The sequence below is a fragment of the Rhinoderma darwinii genome, chromosome 1, assembly GCF_050947455.1.
Source record: "Rhinoderma darwinii isolate aRhiDar2 chromosome 1, aRhiDar2.hap1, whole genome shotgun sequence".
NCBI classification, from domain to species: Eukaryota; Metazoa; Chordata; class Amphibia; order Anura; family Rhinodermatidae; genus Rhinoderma; species Rhinoderma darwinii.
In genome coordinates this window covers 49295044-49312750 of record NC_134687.1, presented here as the reverse complement: position 1 = coordinate 49312750, position 17707 = coordinate 49295044, and the positions used below count along the sequence as shown (strand labels likewise).

Sequence of the window (17707 nt, the reverse complement as noted above, 5' to 3'; positions counted from 1 at the left end):
GCTCCGTAATTTCAGACGTAATTTGTTAAGACGTGTGAACATACCCTAACATGTAATTCACTGCGAGAACATAGAACATAATAGTGCTGCTGTTCACAAGGTTTTGATCCATTATTTCGTGTATAAGGCTCCTAATCTTTGTTGAAATCATCACATGCTGATAAAAAAATATCAAAACCCTTTCATCTATGAGCAGCTTTTAAATAAAACATACTCTATAATACACACTCTATAATATTGATTATTTCTATAGATACTAAAGCAGGATTCCGGGTGTGTGCCGATGACATGGCATCAAACAATCATTATTGGTATTGATTCCGTTGCCTCCTATTTATACTTCACCACATTAGGGCTTGAAGTCTATCCACAAATGTTCACATACGTGATCTAATGTTTGATAGACTCTTCCATCAGATTTCTTTTTAATTAGATTTCCAAAACTTTTTGTACAAAAATCTGGTCCTAGTGTGGGTCTTTATTCATCACATTCAATCATAATTTGTTTATATAAAAAAAGTTAAGAGCCGCTTGTCTTTTCACTTGGGAATATAAGGAAGGTCTTTTCTCTCCACAACCCTTCTTTAGAGAGTGCATGAAAAGAACTATATTTGTAATGTATCTCTAGGTTGCCTTAGAAATGGTTCTGAATTCCAGGATCCCAAGGAGATGAATTGGTTGTCAGATAACAATGTACCTCCATCAGATGGACTTGGCACTTGTAAACAAAAAGGTTTCTTTCGACTTTTCCTTACAAATATGAAATATTTACTCTCGGCCAACAGCTGGGAACTGCTATAAAAGAACTGTTCATATAGAACTTGGTATCCATTCAAGAAACCAAAATCTTCTGTCCTTCTTCACACAGTTCTCAGACAGGGACTTCTTAAAAGATCTAAGTGGACTTTAGCACAAAGAGAACAACAACCCATGACACAACGGGCTCAGCACGGTGATACTAGTAATAATCTTGGAAAACTTTTCAAATAGAATTCTTCCTTCCATGAAGAAAAGAAGAGAAAAAGCAGGGACAATAAGCATAATAAGGACTTTTACACAAAAGCAAAAGGCAAACGATGATCAACTTTATTAGTGTTCTATGTAGATGAGCAGTCCCCAACCAGTGGTTTGGGAGCCACATTTGGTTCAGCTTTAAAAACTGTTGGGCACCAATGACTCCAGTAAAACTTTAAAGGGGTTATATGGGCACTCAAAAGTATTAGCAGTGTACTCCCTGCAATATGTGAGTACACTGGCTAATATACTTTCTGTTCCCTTATCACACTGAATAAGGGGCGTAACTAGGAAAGACTGGGCCCCATAGCAAACTTTTGACTGGGGCCCCCCTCCCCTGGGTGTCACACAACCCCCCCTTGTATATAGTGCCTTTTTTACATGCCCCCCTGTAGATAACGCCCTACAGCCCCCTGTATATAACGCCATACAGCCCCCCTGTAGATAACGCCTTACAGCCCCCCTGTATATAACGCCATACAGCCCCCCTGTAGATAACGCCATACAGCCCCCCTCTGTAGATAACGGCATAAAGAGTCCCCCCTGTAGATAACGCCATACAGCCCCCCTGTAGATAACGCGTTACAGCCCCCCTGTATATAACGCCATACAGCCCCCTCTGTAGATAACGCCATACAGCCCCCTGTAGATCACGCCATACAGCCTCCCTGTATATAATGCCATACAGCCCCCCTGTAGATAACGCCATACAGCCCCCTCTGTAGATAATGGCATAAAGAGTCCCCCCTGTAGATAACGCCATACAGCCCCCTTTGTAGATAACGCCATACAGCCCCCCTGTAGATAACGCCATACAGCCCCCCTGTAGATAATGCCATACAGTCCCCCTGTAGATAACACCTTACAGCCCCCCTGTATATAACGCCATACAGCCCCCTCTGTAGATAACGGCATAAAGAGTCCCCCCTGTAGATAACGCCATACAGCCCCCTTTGTAGATATCTACAGAGGGGGCTGTATGGCGTTATCTACAGGGGGGACTCTGTATGGCGTTCTCTACAGTGGGGGCTGTATGACGTTATCTACAGGGGGGCTGTATGGCGTTATCTACAGAGGGGGCTGTATGACGTTATCTACAGAGGGGGCTGTATGGCGTTATCTACAGAGGGGGCTGTATGGCGTTATCTACAGAGGGGGCTGTATGGCGCTATCTACAGAGGGGGCTGTATGGTGCTATCTACAGAGGGGGCTGTATGGTGCTATCTACAGAGGGGACTGTATGGCGTTATCTACAGAGGGGGCTGTATGGCGTTATCTACAGAGGGGGCTGTATGGCGCTATCTACAGAGGGGGCTGTATGGCGCTATCTACAGAGGGAGCTGTATGGCGCTATCTACAGAGGGGGCTGTATGGCGCTATCTACAGAGGGGGCTGTATGGCGCTATCTACAGAGGGGGCTGTATGGCGCTATCTACAGAGGGGGCTGTATGGCGCTATCTACAGAGGGGGCTGTATGGCGTTATCTACAGGGGGGCTGTATGCCGTTATCTACAGAGGGGGCTGTATGGTGTTCTCTACAGTGGGGGCTGTATGGCGTGATCTACAGAGGTGGCTGTATGGCGTGATCTACAGAGGTGGCTGTATGGCGCTAATGCCATACAGCCCCCACTGTAGAGAACGCCATACAGCCCCCACTGTAGAGAACGCCATACAGCCCCCCTGTAGAGAATGTCATACAGCCGCCCCTGTAGGTAACACTATACAGCCCCCCCCTGTAGGTAACGCCATGCAGCCCCAACCCCCCAAAAAAATCCGACCTACAGTGTGTCCTACAAAAGACATGTATCCCATATCCACAGGATAGGGGATACATGTGTGATCGCTGGCAGCGCTAGGGAGAACGGGGGACCGAAAGTGCCCCGAAGTTCTCCATGACTAACCTCTGACTTCCGGCGTCTGTGCAGCTCAATTAAAATGAAAGGAGCGCTGGTCACGCATGCGCACAAGCGCGACCGGCGCTCCATTCATTTCTACGGAGTTGCTGGCACAGAACCCGGAAGTCCGAGGTTTGTGATGGAGAACTTCAGGGGACTTTCAGTCCCCCGTTCTCCCTATCAATGCCAGCGATCACACATGTAGCCCCTATCCTGTGGATAGGGGATACATGTCTTTTGTTTATTGGCAGAGCGGGGAGATACCTCCCTGCTCTGCCGTAGTGTTAAGTGGCGTCGCGCTGTAGCAGCCATAGCGGCTGCTAGCAGAGCCTCCGGCCATGGTGGGGGCCCGTGCCGGCGGGCGACATGGGCCCCCTCATGCCGCGGGCCCCATAGCAGCCGCTACGGCTGCTACGGCGGTAGTTATGCCACTGCACTGAATATGGGATTTGAATATATTTTTATAGAGCTGGCGGGGGACCGAATGTCTAGCTGCGCAGTCTTTCTTCATGATGGCATGGCTCTTTGTCATGTGACCGTCCCCGCTGTAATACATGTACAAGCAGTAGTACAGCGATTACATAGATTACAGCGGTCACATGAAGAAGAGTCGTGTCGTCATGTAGGAAGACTGTTCAGCTAGACTTCCGGTCCCCCGCCAGCGCTATAAAAATGTATTAAAATCTCATAATCAGCGCAACGGGGGACCGGAATGTACACTACCGTTCAAAAGTTTAGGGTCACTTAGAAATGTCCTTATTTTTTAAAGAAAAGCACAGTTTTTTTCAATGAAGATAACATTAAATTAATCAAAAATACACTCTATACATTGTTAATGTGCTAAATGACTATTCTAGCTGCAAACGTCTGGTTTTTAATGCAATATCTACATAGGTGTATAGAGGCCCATTTCCAGCAACCATCACTCCAGTGTTCTAATGGTTCATTGTGTTTGCTAACTGTGTTAGAAGGCTAATGGATGATTAGAAAACACTTGAAAACCCTTGTGCAATTATGTTAGCACCGCTGTAAACAGTTTTGCTGTTTAGAGGAGCTATAAAACTGACCTTCCTTTGAGCTAGTTGAGAATCTGGAGCATTACATTTGTAGGTTCGATTAAACTCTCAAAATGGCTAGAAAAAGAGAGCTTTCATGTGAAACTCGACAGTCTATTCTTGTTCTTAGAAATGAAGGCTATTCCATGCGAGAAATTGCCAAGAAACTGAAGATTTCCTACAACGGTGTGTACTACTCCCTTCAGAGGACAGCACACACAGGCTCTAAGCAGAGTAGAAAGAGAAGTGGGAGGCCCCGCTGCACAACTGAGCAACCAGACACGTACATTAGAGTCTCTAGTTTGAGAAATAGATGCCTCACAGGTCCTCAACTGGCAGCTTCATTAAATAGTACCCGCAAAACGCCAGTGTCAACGTCTACAGTGAAGAGGCGACTCCGGGATGCTGGCCTTCAGGGCAGAGTGGCAAAGAAAAAGACATATCTGAGACTGGCTAATAAAAGGAAAAGATTAATATGGGCAAAAGCACACAGACATTGGACAGAGGAAGATTGGAAAAAAGTGTTATGGACAGACTAATCGAAATTTGAGGTGTTTGGATCACACAGAAGAACATTTGTGAGACGCAGAACAACTGAAAAGATGCTGGAAGAGTGCCTGACGTCATCTGTCAAGCATGGTGGAGGTAATGTGATGGTCTGGGGTTGCTTTGGTGCTGGTAAAGTGGGAGATTTGTACAAGGTAAAAGGGATTTTGAATAAGGAAGGCTATCACTCCATTTTGCAACGCCATGCCATACCCTGTGGACAGCGCTTGATTGGAGCCAATTTCATCCTACAACAGGACAATGACCCAAAGCACACCTCCAAATTATGCAAGAACTATTTAGGGAAGAAGCAGGCAGCTGGTATTCTATCTGTAATGGAGTGAACAGCGCAGTCACCAGATCTCAACCCCATAGAGCTGTTGTGGGAGCAGCTTGACCGTATGGTACGCAAGAAGTGCCCATCAAGCCAATCCAACTTGTGGGAGGGGCTTCTGGAAGCATGGGGTGAAATTTCTCCCGATTACCTCAGCAAATTAACAGCTAGAATGCCAAAGGTCTGCAATGCTGTAATTGCTGCAAATGGAGCATTCTTTGACGAAAGCAAAGTTTTAAGGAGAAAAATATTATTTCAAATAAAAATCATTATTTCTAACCTTGTCAATGTCTTGACTATATTTTCTAGTCATTTTGCAACTCATTTGATAAATATAAGTGTGAGTTTTCATGGAAAACACTAAATTGTCTGGGTGACCCCAAACTTTTGAACGGTAGTGTATATTAGCAGTGTACTCACATACTGCAGGGAGTACACTAATACTTTTCGGTACACACGTAACCCAGAGCCATAGACTAAGAAGATACTGAGAACTTTATCATTTTGAGTTGACTCCAGTTTAAGAACCACATCACTGGCACTTGGTATTTTATTTAGTAGCATTGTGTTCTTTTATATGCCCCATGATTACTACTATCTTGCATATCTTTAGGTACGAGCACCTGCAGTAACACTAATACTGCCTTCCTCATAAGATTAATGTTAGTACCGTGTTTCCCCGAAAGTAAGACAGTGTCTTACTTTCTTTTTATCCCCAAAATCCCCACTATGTCTTACTTTCGGGGTATGTCTTATATTGCGTTGCGTTGCTCGATTTTCTAGATAGTCACTGTTCATGGTGCTGAAAGAGTTAAACTGTTTCAGCACCATGGACAGTGACTTCCGATCCCAATAAACATGAACCTGTCAAAAAAAAAAAGAAGTTCTGACGTACCGATAACTCCCGGCGTCTTCCTCCAGTCTGACCTCCCGGGATGACGATTCAGGCCAAGTGACAGCTCCAGCCAATCACAGGCCAAGCACAGCCTGCAGCAGTCACATGGACTGGCGCGTCATCCAGGGAGGTGGGGCCCGATGTCGAGAGGCGCGTCACCAAGGACGCGTCACCAAGGCAACGGCCGGGAAGTTCTCGGTAAGTACGAACTTTTTCTTTTTTTCACGGCATTCACTGTCGAGGGTGCTGAAAGAGTTAGCTCTTTCAGCACCTTGGACAGTGACGGGCGTCGACTAGACTCATCTCTATGATGGCGGCTGCGCGAAAATCACGCAGCCGCGCATCAGAAATACCCCCGTGTTTCCCCGAAAGTAAGACATATGTCTTACTTTCGGGGTACGGCTTATATTAGCCGACCCCCCTGAAACCCCCGATACGTCTTACAATCGGGGGTGTCTTACTATCGGGGAAACACGGTAGATCCTGATGAAATCCAACAGGATGTAATCTGTATGGGGACCTCCTGACTATTTTTCAGTGGCAGATGTCAGTAGACACAAGAATCGGCATATTGGATTTCAACATGCCCAATCCTTTTGTACAGCTGGGAGATAAGCTGCTGTCAAAGGGGTCTTGCAGCAGCTTGTCTCCCTCTTCTCATTAAAATGAATATACCCACTTTGGGAGGATTGGGGCGATAGCTGATGAGCGTTCGGTCTAAAGCTATCTTATGTGTGTGACCAGCTTTACATACATACAGACGTATCCATCTTTACCTTGACTCTTAACGCATTAAATACATAGTGGCATGATCCTTTATCTTGACTTTTTCAATGACTTTTCAATGGCTTTTGTTGTGTGATATCACGCTATATCATCAGAGTCCAGATAAACTTGGCTACATCTGTATGTATAAATTCTATCACCAGCTTTTATTATTATTATTATTATCATTAGTAGTATGTGTTTATAAGCCTTCTATAAAAGTTTTATAGCCACATTACGGTAACCTACGGATGTAGCCATCTTTAACTTGATTCTGATAACTTGCTGCAGCGTGATATCACACAACAAAAGTCATTGAAAAAGTCAAGATAAGGGATCTAGCCATTGTTTATGCGTTAAAAGTCAAGGTAAAGAAAGCTACATCTGTACTCATTCTAGGGAAGGACCAACCGTAAGCATTGGTTAAACCATCATTGGTGAAGAAGAAAAGAAACAATAAATGTGACAGTCCATTATAAAAAAAAAGTGAATAAAACAACAAGCAACATATAAAACACTACTCCATAAACAGCTGGAAAGCAACAGGTTCCTCTAGAAGAAAACAGATGGAAAAGACTCTCAGGTCAGTGCAGTAATAAAGACACTTGTGAGGAGAATGTAAGGGTTAGAATTGCTGGCAGACATTGTCCAGGCCACTTTATTTGACTGACCTGCCTATGTGTGAAACACATGAGAAAGTGCTGGAAGCTTAACGCTGCACAGTACAATAACGAACAGCAGGAGATACGCCGCATATCCACAAGGACGGTGCACGCTCAGAAATTCTAATTTCCTGACAACACGCCTGCCTCATGAGCTGTAAAATATAAAAGAAAATACACTACAGGGGAACTGATTTTAAGGAGACTTTTCAAGAAAGGCTCAATGGTTTATAGTGGAAATTATTTTAATGCTCCAAATGGCTTCCATATAGAGTTGCATTCAACACCAAGTCTTGTTGCATTACGGAGATAGAAAGTCTAAAACGTGATTAAAGACATAATAATTACCAGCTACTTTTAATGGTGTAACCCAAAAACTTCCGGCAGGATATTTATAATACCTTTCAACCCACACAGGGCAAAGTTGTGCTCTGGGTCTGTAGAAACCATACATTACAAAACCTCCCCTGTTCTTATGGAATACACAAAGCCGGACTATTCCAGAATTTATGGAAAACACTACTATAGTACGCAACTTTTTGGTTTATAGGTTCAACCATCATTTTGATCAAAGCCTGATAATGCAACTCGTCCCCATTAAAGGGAAATGGGTTAAGCTGCAATACTAGACGCAGCCATGGGCAAGAGTGGTGCTGTTTGTGAAAAAAAGCAGACCCTATATAGATGTAGCAAAGTTTAACTTGACTCCGACATCTTGCTAGATAGTGATATCATACAACAAAAGTCATTGAAAAAGTCAAGCTAAAGTTTCTTACCACAGTCTATTTAATGCGTTAAGAATCAAGTTAAAGATGGCTACATCTGTATCTGATTCGTCAGCATCATACACTTCCATTCACAACGCCCAGCTAGTAAAACAAGTAAAAACGCCCAGATGTACACATACAATACACGCCCACTTGGACATAACTTTAAACACGCCCAGTTGTACTTAAGAAAGGCTCATTTGCATAAATATAAAAATGGTCATAACTTGGCCAAAAATGCTCGTTTTTGAAAAAAACAAAACGTTACTGTTATCTACATTGCCGCGCCGATCTGCTGCAATACGAGATAGGGGTTTGAAAATCTGGTGACAGAGCCTCTTTAATGTATTGATGCAAAACACTGACCGAAAAATACTGCCACGCGAAAGTGGCCTTAAGCCCCTAATACACAGGACGATTTTGGCCAATGCAGCGAGCGCCGATCAACGAGACATCGTTAATCGGCGCTCGTCTTCTCCAGTCACAAGTAGCTATGGATGGTGACGAGTGGTCATTACTCCGATCGCTTGTCCCCATACATTATTATCATGTCGGCAGCGCATCTCCCTGTTTACACAGGGAGATGTGCTGCCGACAACGATAATATTTAACTTTTTTAAAATGATACGATCAGCAGATGAACGAGCGTTTGCTCGTTCATCTGCTGATCGCTGCCCTGATTATACAGGGCAATTATCGGCAATCTATGAACGATCGTCTGCCCGAAAATTGCCTAGTGTAAAACCCCCCTTAGTCTTAGGCCTAGGCTGAGGGTAAGTTCATAAATCAATAAGGCTTCGTTCACATATGCTTCAGGGCTCTATTCTGACGTTCCGTCGTTTTGACGAAATCAATACCATAGTCAACTGCGCTACTGCTTCCGTCAAGAACAACGGATCCCTGTCACAATGGTGACAAACGGAAACCATTAGCTAGGTTTCCGTCATCATTGATATCAATGGTGAGTGGAACGGAAGCTTAGGTTTTCGTTTGCCTTTCCGTTGAGGGGTTAACCCAATGAAAACCTCCGACAGAACCCCTCAATGGGAGGGCAACGGTGATGTAAACAGGCCCTTAATCTGATCATTGGAACACAAAGTGAACAGATTATCTAATGGTAGTTAAAAAAACACAGACAAATCTATACCTACAGCAAAAGCTACATAGATATGTGCTCTCAGTTGCTCTAAACAGACTAAGAAAGTCTCACAACGAACTATTCAAAGCTAACATGACAAACTTCCCCTCAAGCATAACACACCCGTATGTGGGACAGGATATTTTGAAAACAAAAAGTTTAAGGAATTTACCACACAGACTTTTGTGTGTACACACAAAAAGAAAAATGTACAAAGAAACAATTATTTTTGCTATACTAGAGCATCAGTATGTCACTATTAATATGCAAATGATGTATACAATCCTGAATCAAACAAAGCTATATATTATTATATTTATATACATATTGTGAAATTATTGTACACATAATTCCGTAATATTGAATTATTCAAAATGAAAACCCATGCTTTAATTTTACCTACTTAAATTTTTAGGTTTTATTCTGTACCCCATTATTTGTTGAAATAATCACCTTTTAAATAAATTGAATTGTATCCTGAGTAAAAACCAGTCAAAAAGCAAAAGCACCAAGTAAAAAGGACCAAATCAAAAAGTTCTTACTGTAGAGAGGTTTGGCAAGGCAAACATATCCTCTCCAGGTTGACTTTAGAGGACACCATTAGTGTGGTCAGAAGCCATACAAGTAGATATGTACTAGAGTATGTATAAAACCATGTAAACACTTTCAACTGGTAGCTTTCACTTAAAGGGGTTGTCCGAGATACCATCATATTTTCAAAAACCTCTTTAATGCATGTAATTTATAAATGTAAATACATTTGTAATGTACTTACATTTTCCAAAGTGGTCCCGTTTCCAGATCCTGCCGTGGGGAACTTGACTGGTGATGTCCCTCTCTGCACTGGCTCTGGCCGCTTTGTTGATCTTGAATTCTTTGCCGGGTATACGACACGTCACTTGTCACGTGGGGTATATCGGCTTGTTCTGCTTCACAGCCCGTAATGCGCATGCACAGTCACTACTGTTCTCGCGGTTCCTGCTGTTCTCGAGATAACAGCAGGGGCCGCGCATGCACGTTACAACAGAACAAGCCGATATACACCATGTCACAAGTGACGTGTCGTGTACCCGGAAAAGAGTTCAAGATCAACAAAGCGGCAGAGCCAGTGCGGAGAGTGACGTCACCAGTCAAGTTCCCCATGGCAGGATCTGGAAACAGGGCTACTTTGGAAAATGTAAGTATATTACTAATGTATTTACATTTATAAATTACATGCATTAAAGGGGTTTTTGAAAATATGATGGTATCTCGGACAACCCCTTTAATAAACTGAACTCAGAAGCATCTGCCCTATTATTGGTAAGCAACCCCACAGACCATATCTTAACAAAAATTTTTACAACCTCCTTGACCGTATCTTAAAGGGGTTGTCCACTACTGAACAAGTGATGACCTATCCACTGGATAGGTCATCAGTATATCATTGGTGCAGGTCCGACACTCGGACCCCACACAGTTAAGCTGCTCCGACTGCCTCCGGGCACCGGATGTTATGGCCCATTATACGATGTACAGAGCAGGAAGCAGTTGGCTCCGTACATAGCATAGCGCTATTCAGTGGCCTGAGCCAACTGCTTCCAGCATGTATGTCCGGTGCTCGGAGCCAGCCGGAGCGGCTTAACTATGCGGGGTCCGGGTATCGGATCACCACAGATCATGTATTGATGATCTATCTGGTGGATAGGTCATCAGTTGTCCAGTAGTGGACAACCCCTTTAACAAAAACTTTTACTAAACCCCAATTTGACTTCGCTCATATGTTCTAACAATCCTTTAGTTTAGTGCTCTGAATAAAAAGTCCCAAATGTAATATTTAAAACCTCATGCACACTGCAGAGCCAAAACCTGTAATGAGGCCCATGGAATGTCTGTAGCTTCAAACTATGGAGCCCCTGTATGAAATTGAAGATATACGGAGGCACAGTATGGCCCCATAGAAGACAATAGACATTACAAAACTAAGAGGCTGTATGGAGCCATAATACAGTCATGTTCATAAGTAGGGAAAGTTGCTTGAGAAGTTTGGGCCAAGATTGACTTTGATTGGTAATGTTATATACTGCGTAGGACATTTGAGGAGATTGGGAACGAAAAAGTTATAATTTGATGAGTTTAGAATAGTGCGTATAGTGGTGTGAATCTATCTATCTATCTATCTATCTATCTATCAATCTATCTATCTATTATATCTATCAACTGCATCAATCTACCTAAAAAACTAATACGGGTCCTAAACAGAAAAAAAGCATAAATGAAAACAAGCACTAGACTGCTGCCACTTGTAGCCATTTATACAAACACTATCTTACTCTAAGTAATCACACTTTACTGTCATTTATGGCTCTTATCTGGGACTCAGCAGGAATGTCTAAATTTAAACATTGTTGTAATGATGTCATCACACAAAACACTGGGAAAAACAAAGAAAACACATCTCTGATAACATGTCAAAGATCTCAACCTTATTATATAACAATCCCAAATAAATAAACAAGATCAAGGCATCCAGTAATTAAAAAGTAATCTGGAGCTTAGCCATTCCACCTATATCAACAGGACTGCACTTGATAAAATTGGGGATTGACTAAACCAATGAAGGTTGATTTTTATCAACTATCACAAGAGAAAAGGGGTCATCATTTTAAACTAGGTTGACCTCCATGTTAAATTATTTTATGATACAAGGTCTTTCCATGAGATTCCAAAGGTATCCATTATGTCTAAAGCTAGCCATACATATAAGTTGTGGGGCCGAATGCTTATTCGATCAACAGGTATATCACCCAACCTCCCTATAAACATACACTCTTGACTTCGTCAAGCATACATGTTTATTTCAATGAGTAGATAGATACAAGCCTCTTATTTCAATATAACATGCCCCTATCCTCGTCTCCCCCGATATCTGCCAGTATCATGAGGTCCCCATAGACATTAAATTATCAGAAAATACTGTTGACAATATTACTAATATAATGTATATGGGTATCTTAAATTAATGTTGGCAGATCTCAAAGTTTCGGTGGGAAATAATAATAATCGAATGTGTATAGAGGCTATGAGATTTCATCAACATACATTTTTGGGGTAGTGAAATTGATTATACTGGATTTTTTTCTCCACAATTCATTTAATTTTCTCCCTAAAACAAGAGCATTAGAGGTATCGGACAGCCTGCAGTGCTATTTTTGCTGCCAAAAATACCGGAACCCCGATCGAAACCTGACAGGCGCTAAGTCAGGATTTGTTAGTATCCATTTACAAACAGATTTGGCATAGCGGTCATGGCTCCATATATATTATATTTCAATCTCATTGCATTTATATGTGCCAACTACCATTTTAATTGTTCATTATCATTCACATTGGACTCATAATCACTGGTTTAAGTCAAATAAGAGGAGCAAAATAAACTGGCTAATCCAGTTTACCAGCCTAGTTTCTATTAATTTAGAAGGACAATTTCCTGGAAGACTGCCTTCAACCATGCTAGCTATTTAGGTTTACATAATGACTAGTGATAGCTTCTAATTATATGGTACAAGTTCTGGCATAAGAAATGAATAATAATCGGTAATGTTCTGCAAATAATTTTCTCATTTAAAACAGTTATGTTACATTGAGTGAGTAGCTTAGTAGTTATGAGGAAAAAACAATAAAACGAAAAGTTTTCACAAAAAAAAATGTCCTCCTACAGGAAACACTGGATGAAAACAGCAATTAAATGGCTTTCCTTGCTTCAGTCCAGTTTTTTTTTTTTAAAAAAAGCTCTTACATACTGGGAACTTCCAACTTCTAAATTTAAAATTTCTAATTCGGCATATAGAAAGACAGAACATTTTATATACAAATTATGAATTCCCCGTTGGATTATTTAATCTCTGTACTTAGGTAAAGACTCTGTGCGCACAGAAAAAAGTTTTGTATCCAAATAGAAAATACTTACAGTCTATCCAGCTCTTTTAAATCTTGAAATGCTCCCCTTTCAATAGTACTAATCTTGTTCTCCATAAGTTGCCTGTAAAAAAAAAAAGTAAGGATAAGTTTAATACACCACTAATCAGCTAAGCATTAACATCACATCGGTCTGTATTCAATGACAATGGCCTGAATAGCATCATTTTACATGTTTATCATTCCCACGTTCCAACTTCAAAATTGTATGTGATGTAAAATGAACTAAAGAATTAGAAAATAAAATAATAATAATAATAATAATAATAATAATAATAATAACAACAATTATAATAAATAGTCTTCTAGTCATGGTCTACAATTATTAATATTTAAGAAATTCACCTAAGTCATGAGAACAAAAACATACTATTTCTAGAACTCATATTTAAAAAAAAAACAAAAAAAAAAACCATTTTTTGTAATTTGTTACTTAACATATAAATAATACCATATGAAATAAAAATGCTAAAGTGTCTATTACTTATAATATCCTCCCAAAGTTTCATAAAAACATATTCAAAAAGCATATAAACGTTCTGCAACTATAAAAGCAAATATATAAGAGGTATTTATACCAGATTATTATTTTTTTTACTTTTTCAATGAAAACAATAGTCAGTGGAGATAACACTGAGCAGAATACCCTTCAATTCTGTAAAAGTGTTTTGAACACATTGACAATTATAACTAATCACTTGCAGATGACAGTTGTTATGTTAATAATATACATAACTAACTTTCTAAATTCTTCAAGCTGCTTCTAAAATTAAAAAAATATTGTTCATTCCACATATCATTACCCAATATCCATAAACTTGCCAAACTATATCCTAATTTTTTTCCTAATGAAGACAATATGAAATATTTTTTAAGAATTTTATATGATTTTTTTGCGTTGTATAAAAGTTTTAGACACTGCACACTTTCAAAGAACACACACAACAATGTTAAAATACTTACAAGACACGTAGATGTCTCAGACCCGCAAAGTCTGTCTTGGTTATTCTTGTTATATTATTTCCATTAAGATCACTAAGAAAAAGTGAAAAAAATAAATATTTATAGATAAGTCGTGACATTGCAGTGTTACTCATATACACTTATGAAAGACATTAATTTCTATGTCCTTTTATTTCTCCTTTTTTTTTTCTTTTTTAAAACTTGAAAGCTAGCAAAAACTTTTCTGGCAACAGATCAATATTATCTTAAATGATAACTACGTTCCAAACTTCACCTGATAAAACAACACATTTATAAGCCTTATCTCAAAGAAGGCTCCAAAAGTGTCTCATAGTGACTTTGAAAAAAAAAAAAGAAGAAAGAAAGAACATCATAAAATTATTTTAGTTAGACATTAAACAAATGTCAATACTACAGAGCAATCTTTAAAGAACTTCTTTTTTAAGCAGTGTTTTAATGACCTTTTTTTAAACAATAAAACATTTTGCATAGATTTATGATTTGACAAAAAAAACTATTAAAACATAATTAAATAATACAACTTTGTAACAAAAAAAAGTCCTTGTTCGACATCACGCAGCAATAAAAAAAATACCATAATTTAAGAAAAAAAAAAAATAGCAAGAAAGACTGTGCATAGGATATAATGGCCTGATTTTCTAATACAAACATGGCTGGGTGAAGACATTATTAAGTCTTTGAACTTCAAAAGATTCTTGACTACGCAGAAAAAAGTTAAATCTTGGGATATTTTAGAGGAAATCACCAGCACACTGCCTTAATTAGATAATATGTGTTATTTTAACACTTATATACTGTCTGCATAGTAACACTTTACCTAGTATCTCAGTTCACCATCTCAAATTAACCTTGCCCTTATGTGGGCCAGTGCAACTAAACAAACTTTCAAATTAACCCCACTGTCATAGCAAACTTTGAAATTTATTTATTTTTTAATAAAAAAAAAAAAGTAAAACTTTTTTGGGACTCCTGTGTTTTTGAATACCTTCTCGTCACTGCAATTATTACACATTAAAATATGACACTATACCATAATGGATATTTAGTTACAATAATCTGTATATTGCTATGGAAATGAACCTATTTTATTGGCGCTGACTGTCATTAAACATGCCTGAATGAGATGTAACTCTACTGATAAGTCTGCACTACACAGAAGCCTAAAACAAACAAAAAAGTTTAGAGGGAAACTTACCCAGACAATAACAGGCAGTGACATATTTTTAGTACAATATTATTCGGAGATTATATCTCCACGTCAGGACATTCAATGCAATATTTGCCTAAACTTTGACTTGTCAACATCTTAAGAAGGGGTAAGATTCCACAGGAGTCTACTGAGATGTTAAATTAATTTAACCTTAATTTTACCTGAACATAGGAAAATACAGACTTAATACCAGGTATATGTCACTGGGTCATATACAGGTAGAACACGACTTGCCTTATTAGGTCTTACTGCGCACGCTTTAAAATACTAATTAAAAACAAAATGACAGGGTCTGCGTCTGATTCCAAAAACGTATTTAAAATAATATGGAACAGACAGGTTTCCGCTTATGAATTTTCTATCATATTGTCCCTAGAAGAGCTGACAACCTTCTGTTGATACATAGAGAACTTTTTTAACTGGTGGACAGACCATCCTTTTCTAGTTACTATATTCATCTTGCCCAAAAAGTGCCATTCACATCGCCAAGCCAAGCGATCCTGATAAACTGGACACTTTCTCATTCCCATGATTGACGTCACCCACGCTGTGTAATGTACTCTGCTCTTGTGAGATTTAAGTGCTCTAGTAATGTGTTGTAGGCAATGCCAGTGCTTGAAGGATTTACATCTGCGCACACTGGGGAAACGGTTTCAGGATGAATGACCCTGCGTCCCATGGCTGGAGAGAAGTGGTGCCACCGTGAAGAAAGGAGGCGTTCAGAGGCTATTGCGCCATTTGTTATGTCACCTCATGCATTAATATTGATGATGTTGGAGCTCAAAAACTGCTAAGACTGTAGAGCATTAGTGAGGAAAGCATGGTCCACTGAAGGGAGGAATTAGAATTTCAGTCAAATCGAGCATGATACTTGCCTAATAAAGTCTCCTATAGCCTCATTATCTTATTAACACCATGAAAGGAAAGAATTTCGACAGTATGGTAATCAGATGCCTTCCCTGGTTACATCCATATGATGAAGGTTATATTGAAAGGCATAAAATATATGTGCAAGCAGATTTTATGTTATCCCAATGCTTACGTGGGCTTCCTTAGGGTTCTCTGCTTTCCTTCCAAAATCCAAAAAGTTAATTGCCTAAGAATAAAATTGCCCCTCAAGTGTGTCTGAGACAAAAATATTAGAGGAGAATAATTATATTCTGTGTACTGCGCTGAAGTATATATTGGCGCTCTATGACTACCCGGAAATAATAGATAATAAGAGGAGAAATATACTCACAGTCTTTCGGTATTCCTGGGAATGTTGCGTGGCACACTACGCAGAGCAAGCCCATGACAGTCCACCGTTGTTCCGGTACAAGTGCACTGAGCCGGGCATGGCTGAGTTGCCACTTCACTCAAGATCACCAACACTAACCCCACAGAAATGGACAGCTTCCAGAAACCAATGCCACACATTTTCTTCTTCACAAATCCCAACAACATTTGGTAAAAAGAAAAAAAAATACCCAACCACAAAATGCCAAAAACTTAGAAGACGGCACGGAATAATTGTTAGTGTTTTACCAGGATGCCAATCTCACTTGAGGAACTTGTTTTATTCACAAGTTTGCAATCTGGTAGATGCAGCACAATACTTGCTTATCCAACGTGCACATGTCATAGGACCAAAAAGCAACTTCTCTTTTTTTTCCTGAGCTTTTATATTCCCGTCATTGGACACCGGGTTGAATGTGAATTGTGCCTTCAGCAGGCAGAGCAATCCTCCAGGCAGTGAATGAATCTCTGCATCTCCGCCAGGCTCTCTGCTGTGCCCCTGTGTTACTCTGATATCCTTAGGCTTGGCGTATGCAGTTGGTGCCAGGCTGGTATCTGTGCACAGTAAGTTTCATTGACTGCATAGCATGTCACTCCAGCCTTGTGCATATACAGAGCATACACTATGCATGCTGCCTCACTGAGCCTGTCTGCTAACTAACTGCACATTGCAGCCTGAAAGAGAGGAGGAGGTTCCAAACAAACACACGGCTCTTAAAGGCACAGCACCTTACACCAGGCACTTTCAAATCCAATAGCATAGTCCCACTTAAACACACAAAACCACATTTCTTTGGAGATGAATGCCTCCTACAGGGCTGCAATGCAATCCGTCACCACCATGGGAAGATCTTTTCTATTGAAAGCACAGGAAGGTTTGGTGGAAAGGAAGGGGGGTCCTGATAGGGAGCAGACTTGGAGGCAGAGTTTAAGTCATTTTATTACGCCTGGCTGTTCACCATATTATCCATCTGCCACTCCAAAGTCAACAATGATAGGACTGCCTGTGATGGAACCTTCTGCAGATCCTGATCAATGAACCAATCTGCTGATCATCAGATGTCTCTGTGAAATTATATACTTGTGTTTGGGCTGATAAAAAGTGTCCCTTTGAACTTCAGGAACCTGCTATGTATCTCCTTCCTTTTAAGATATTGATCCCCCCCCCCCCCCCATTTTTGTGTTCTTTTTAGTTATAGTTCTCGCT

General features: G+C 40.3%; 1 protein-coding gene across 3 annotated transcripts in view; it reads right to left on the bottom strand.

The window, feature by feature from the left end:
* The window catches only part of SLIT2 (slit guidance ligand 2), a 293209-nt gene extending 275998 nt beyond the window's left edge, over positions 1-17211 (bottom strand). For 2 of the 3 annotated variants that reach the window (XM_075858543.1, XM_075858552.1), the window contains exons 1-3: positions 16463-17211; positions 13992-14063; positions 13021-13092 (exon numbers count right to left, since the gene is read on the bottom strand). In XM_075858543.1, the coding sequence (XP_075714658.1) occupies positions 13021-13092; positions 13992-14063; positions 16463-16668 (350 nt within the window). In that variant the 5' untranslated portion in view covers positions 16669-17211. The remainder of the gene's footprint in view (positions 1-13020; positions 13093-13991; positions 14064-16462) is intronic. The other variant, XM_075858558.1, reaches the window with a different exon arrangement.
* Between the last annotated feature and the right edge of the window lie 496 nt (positions 17212-17707).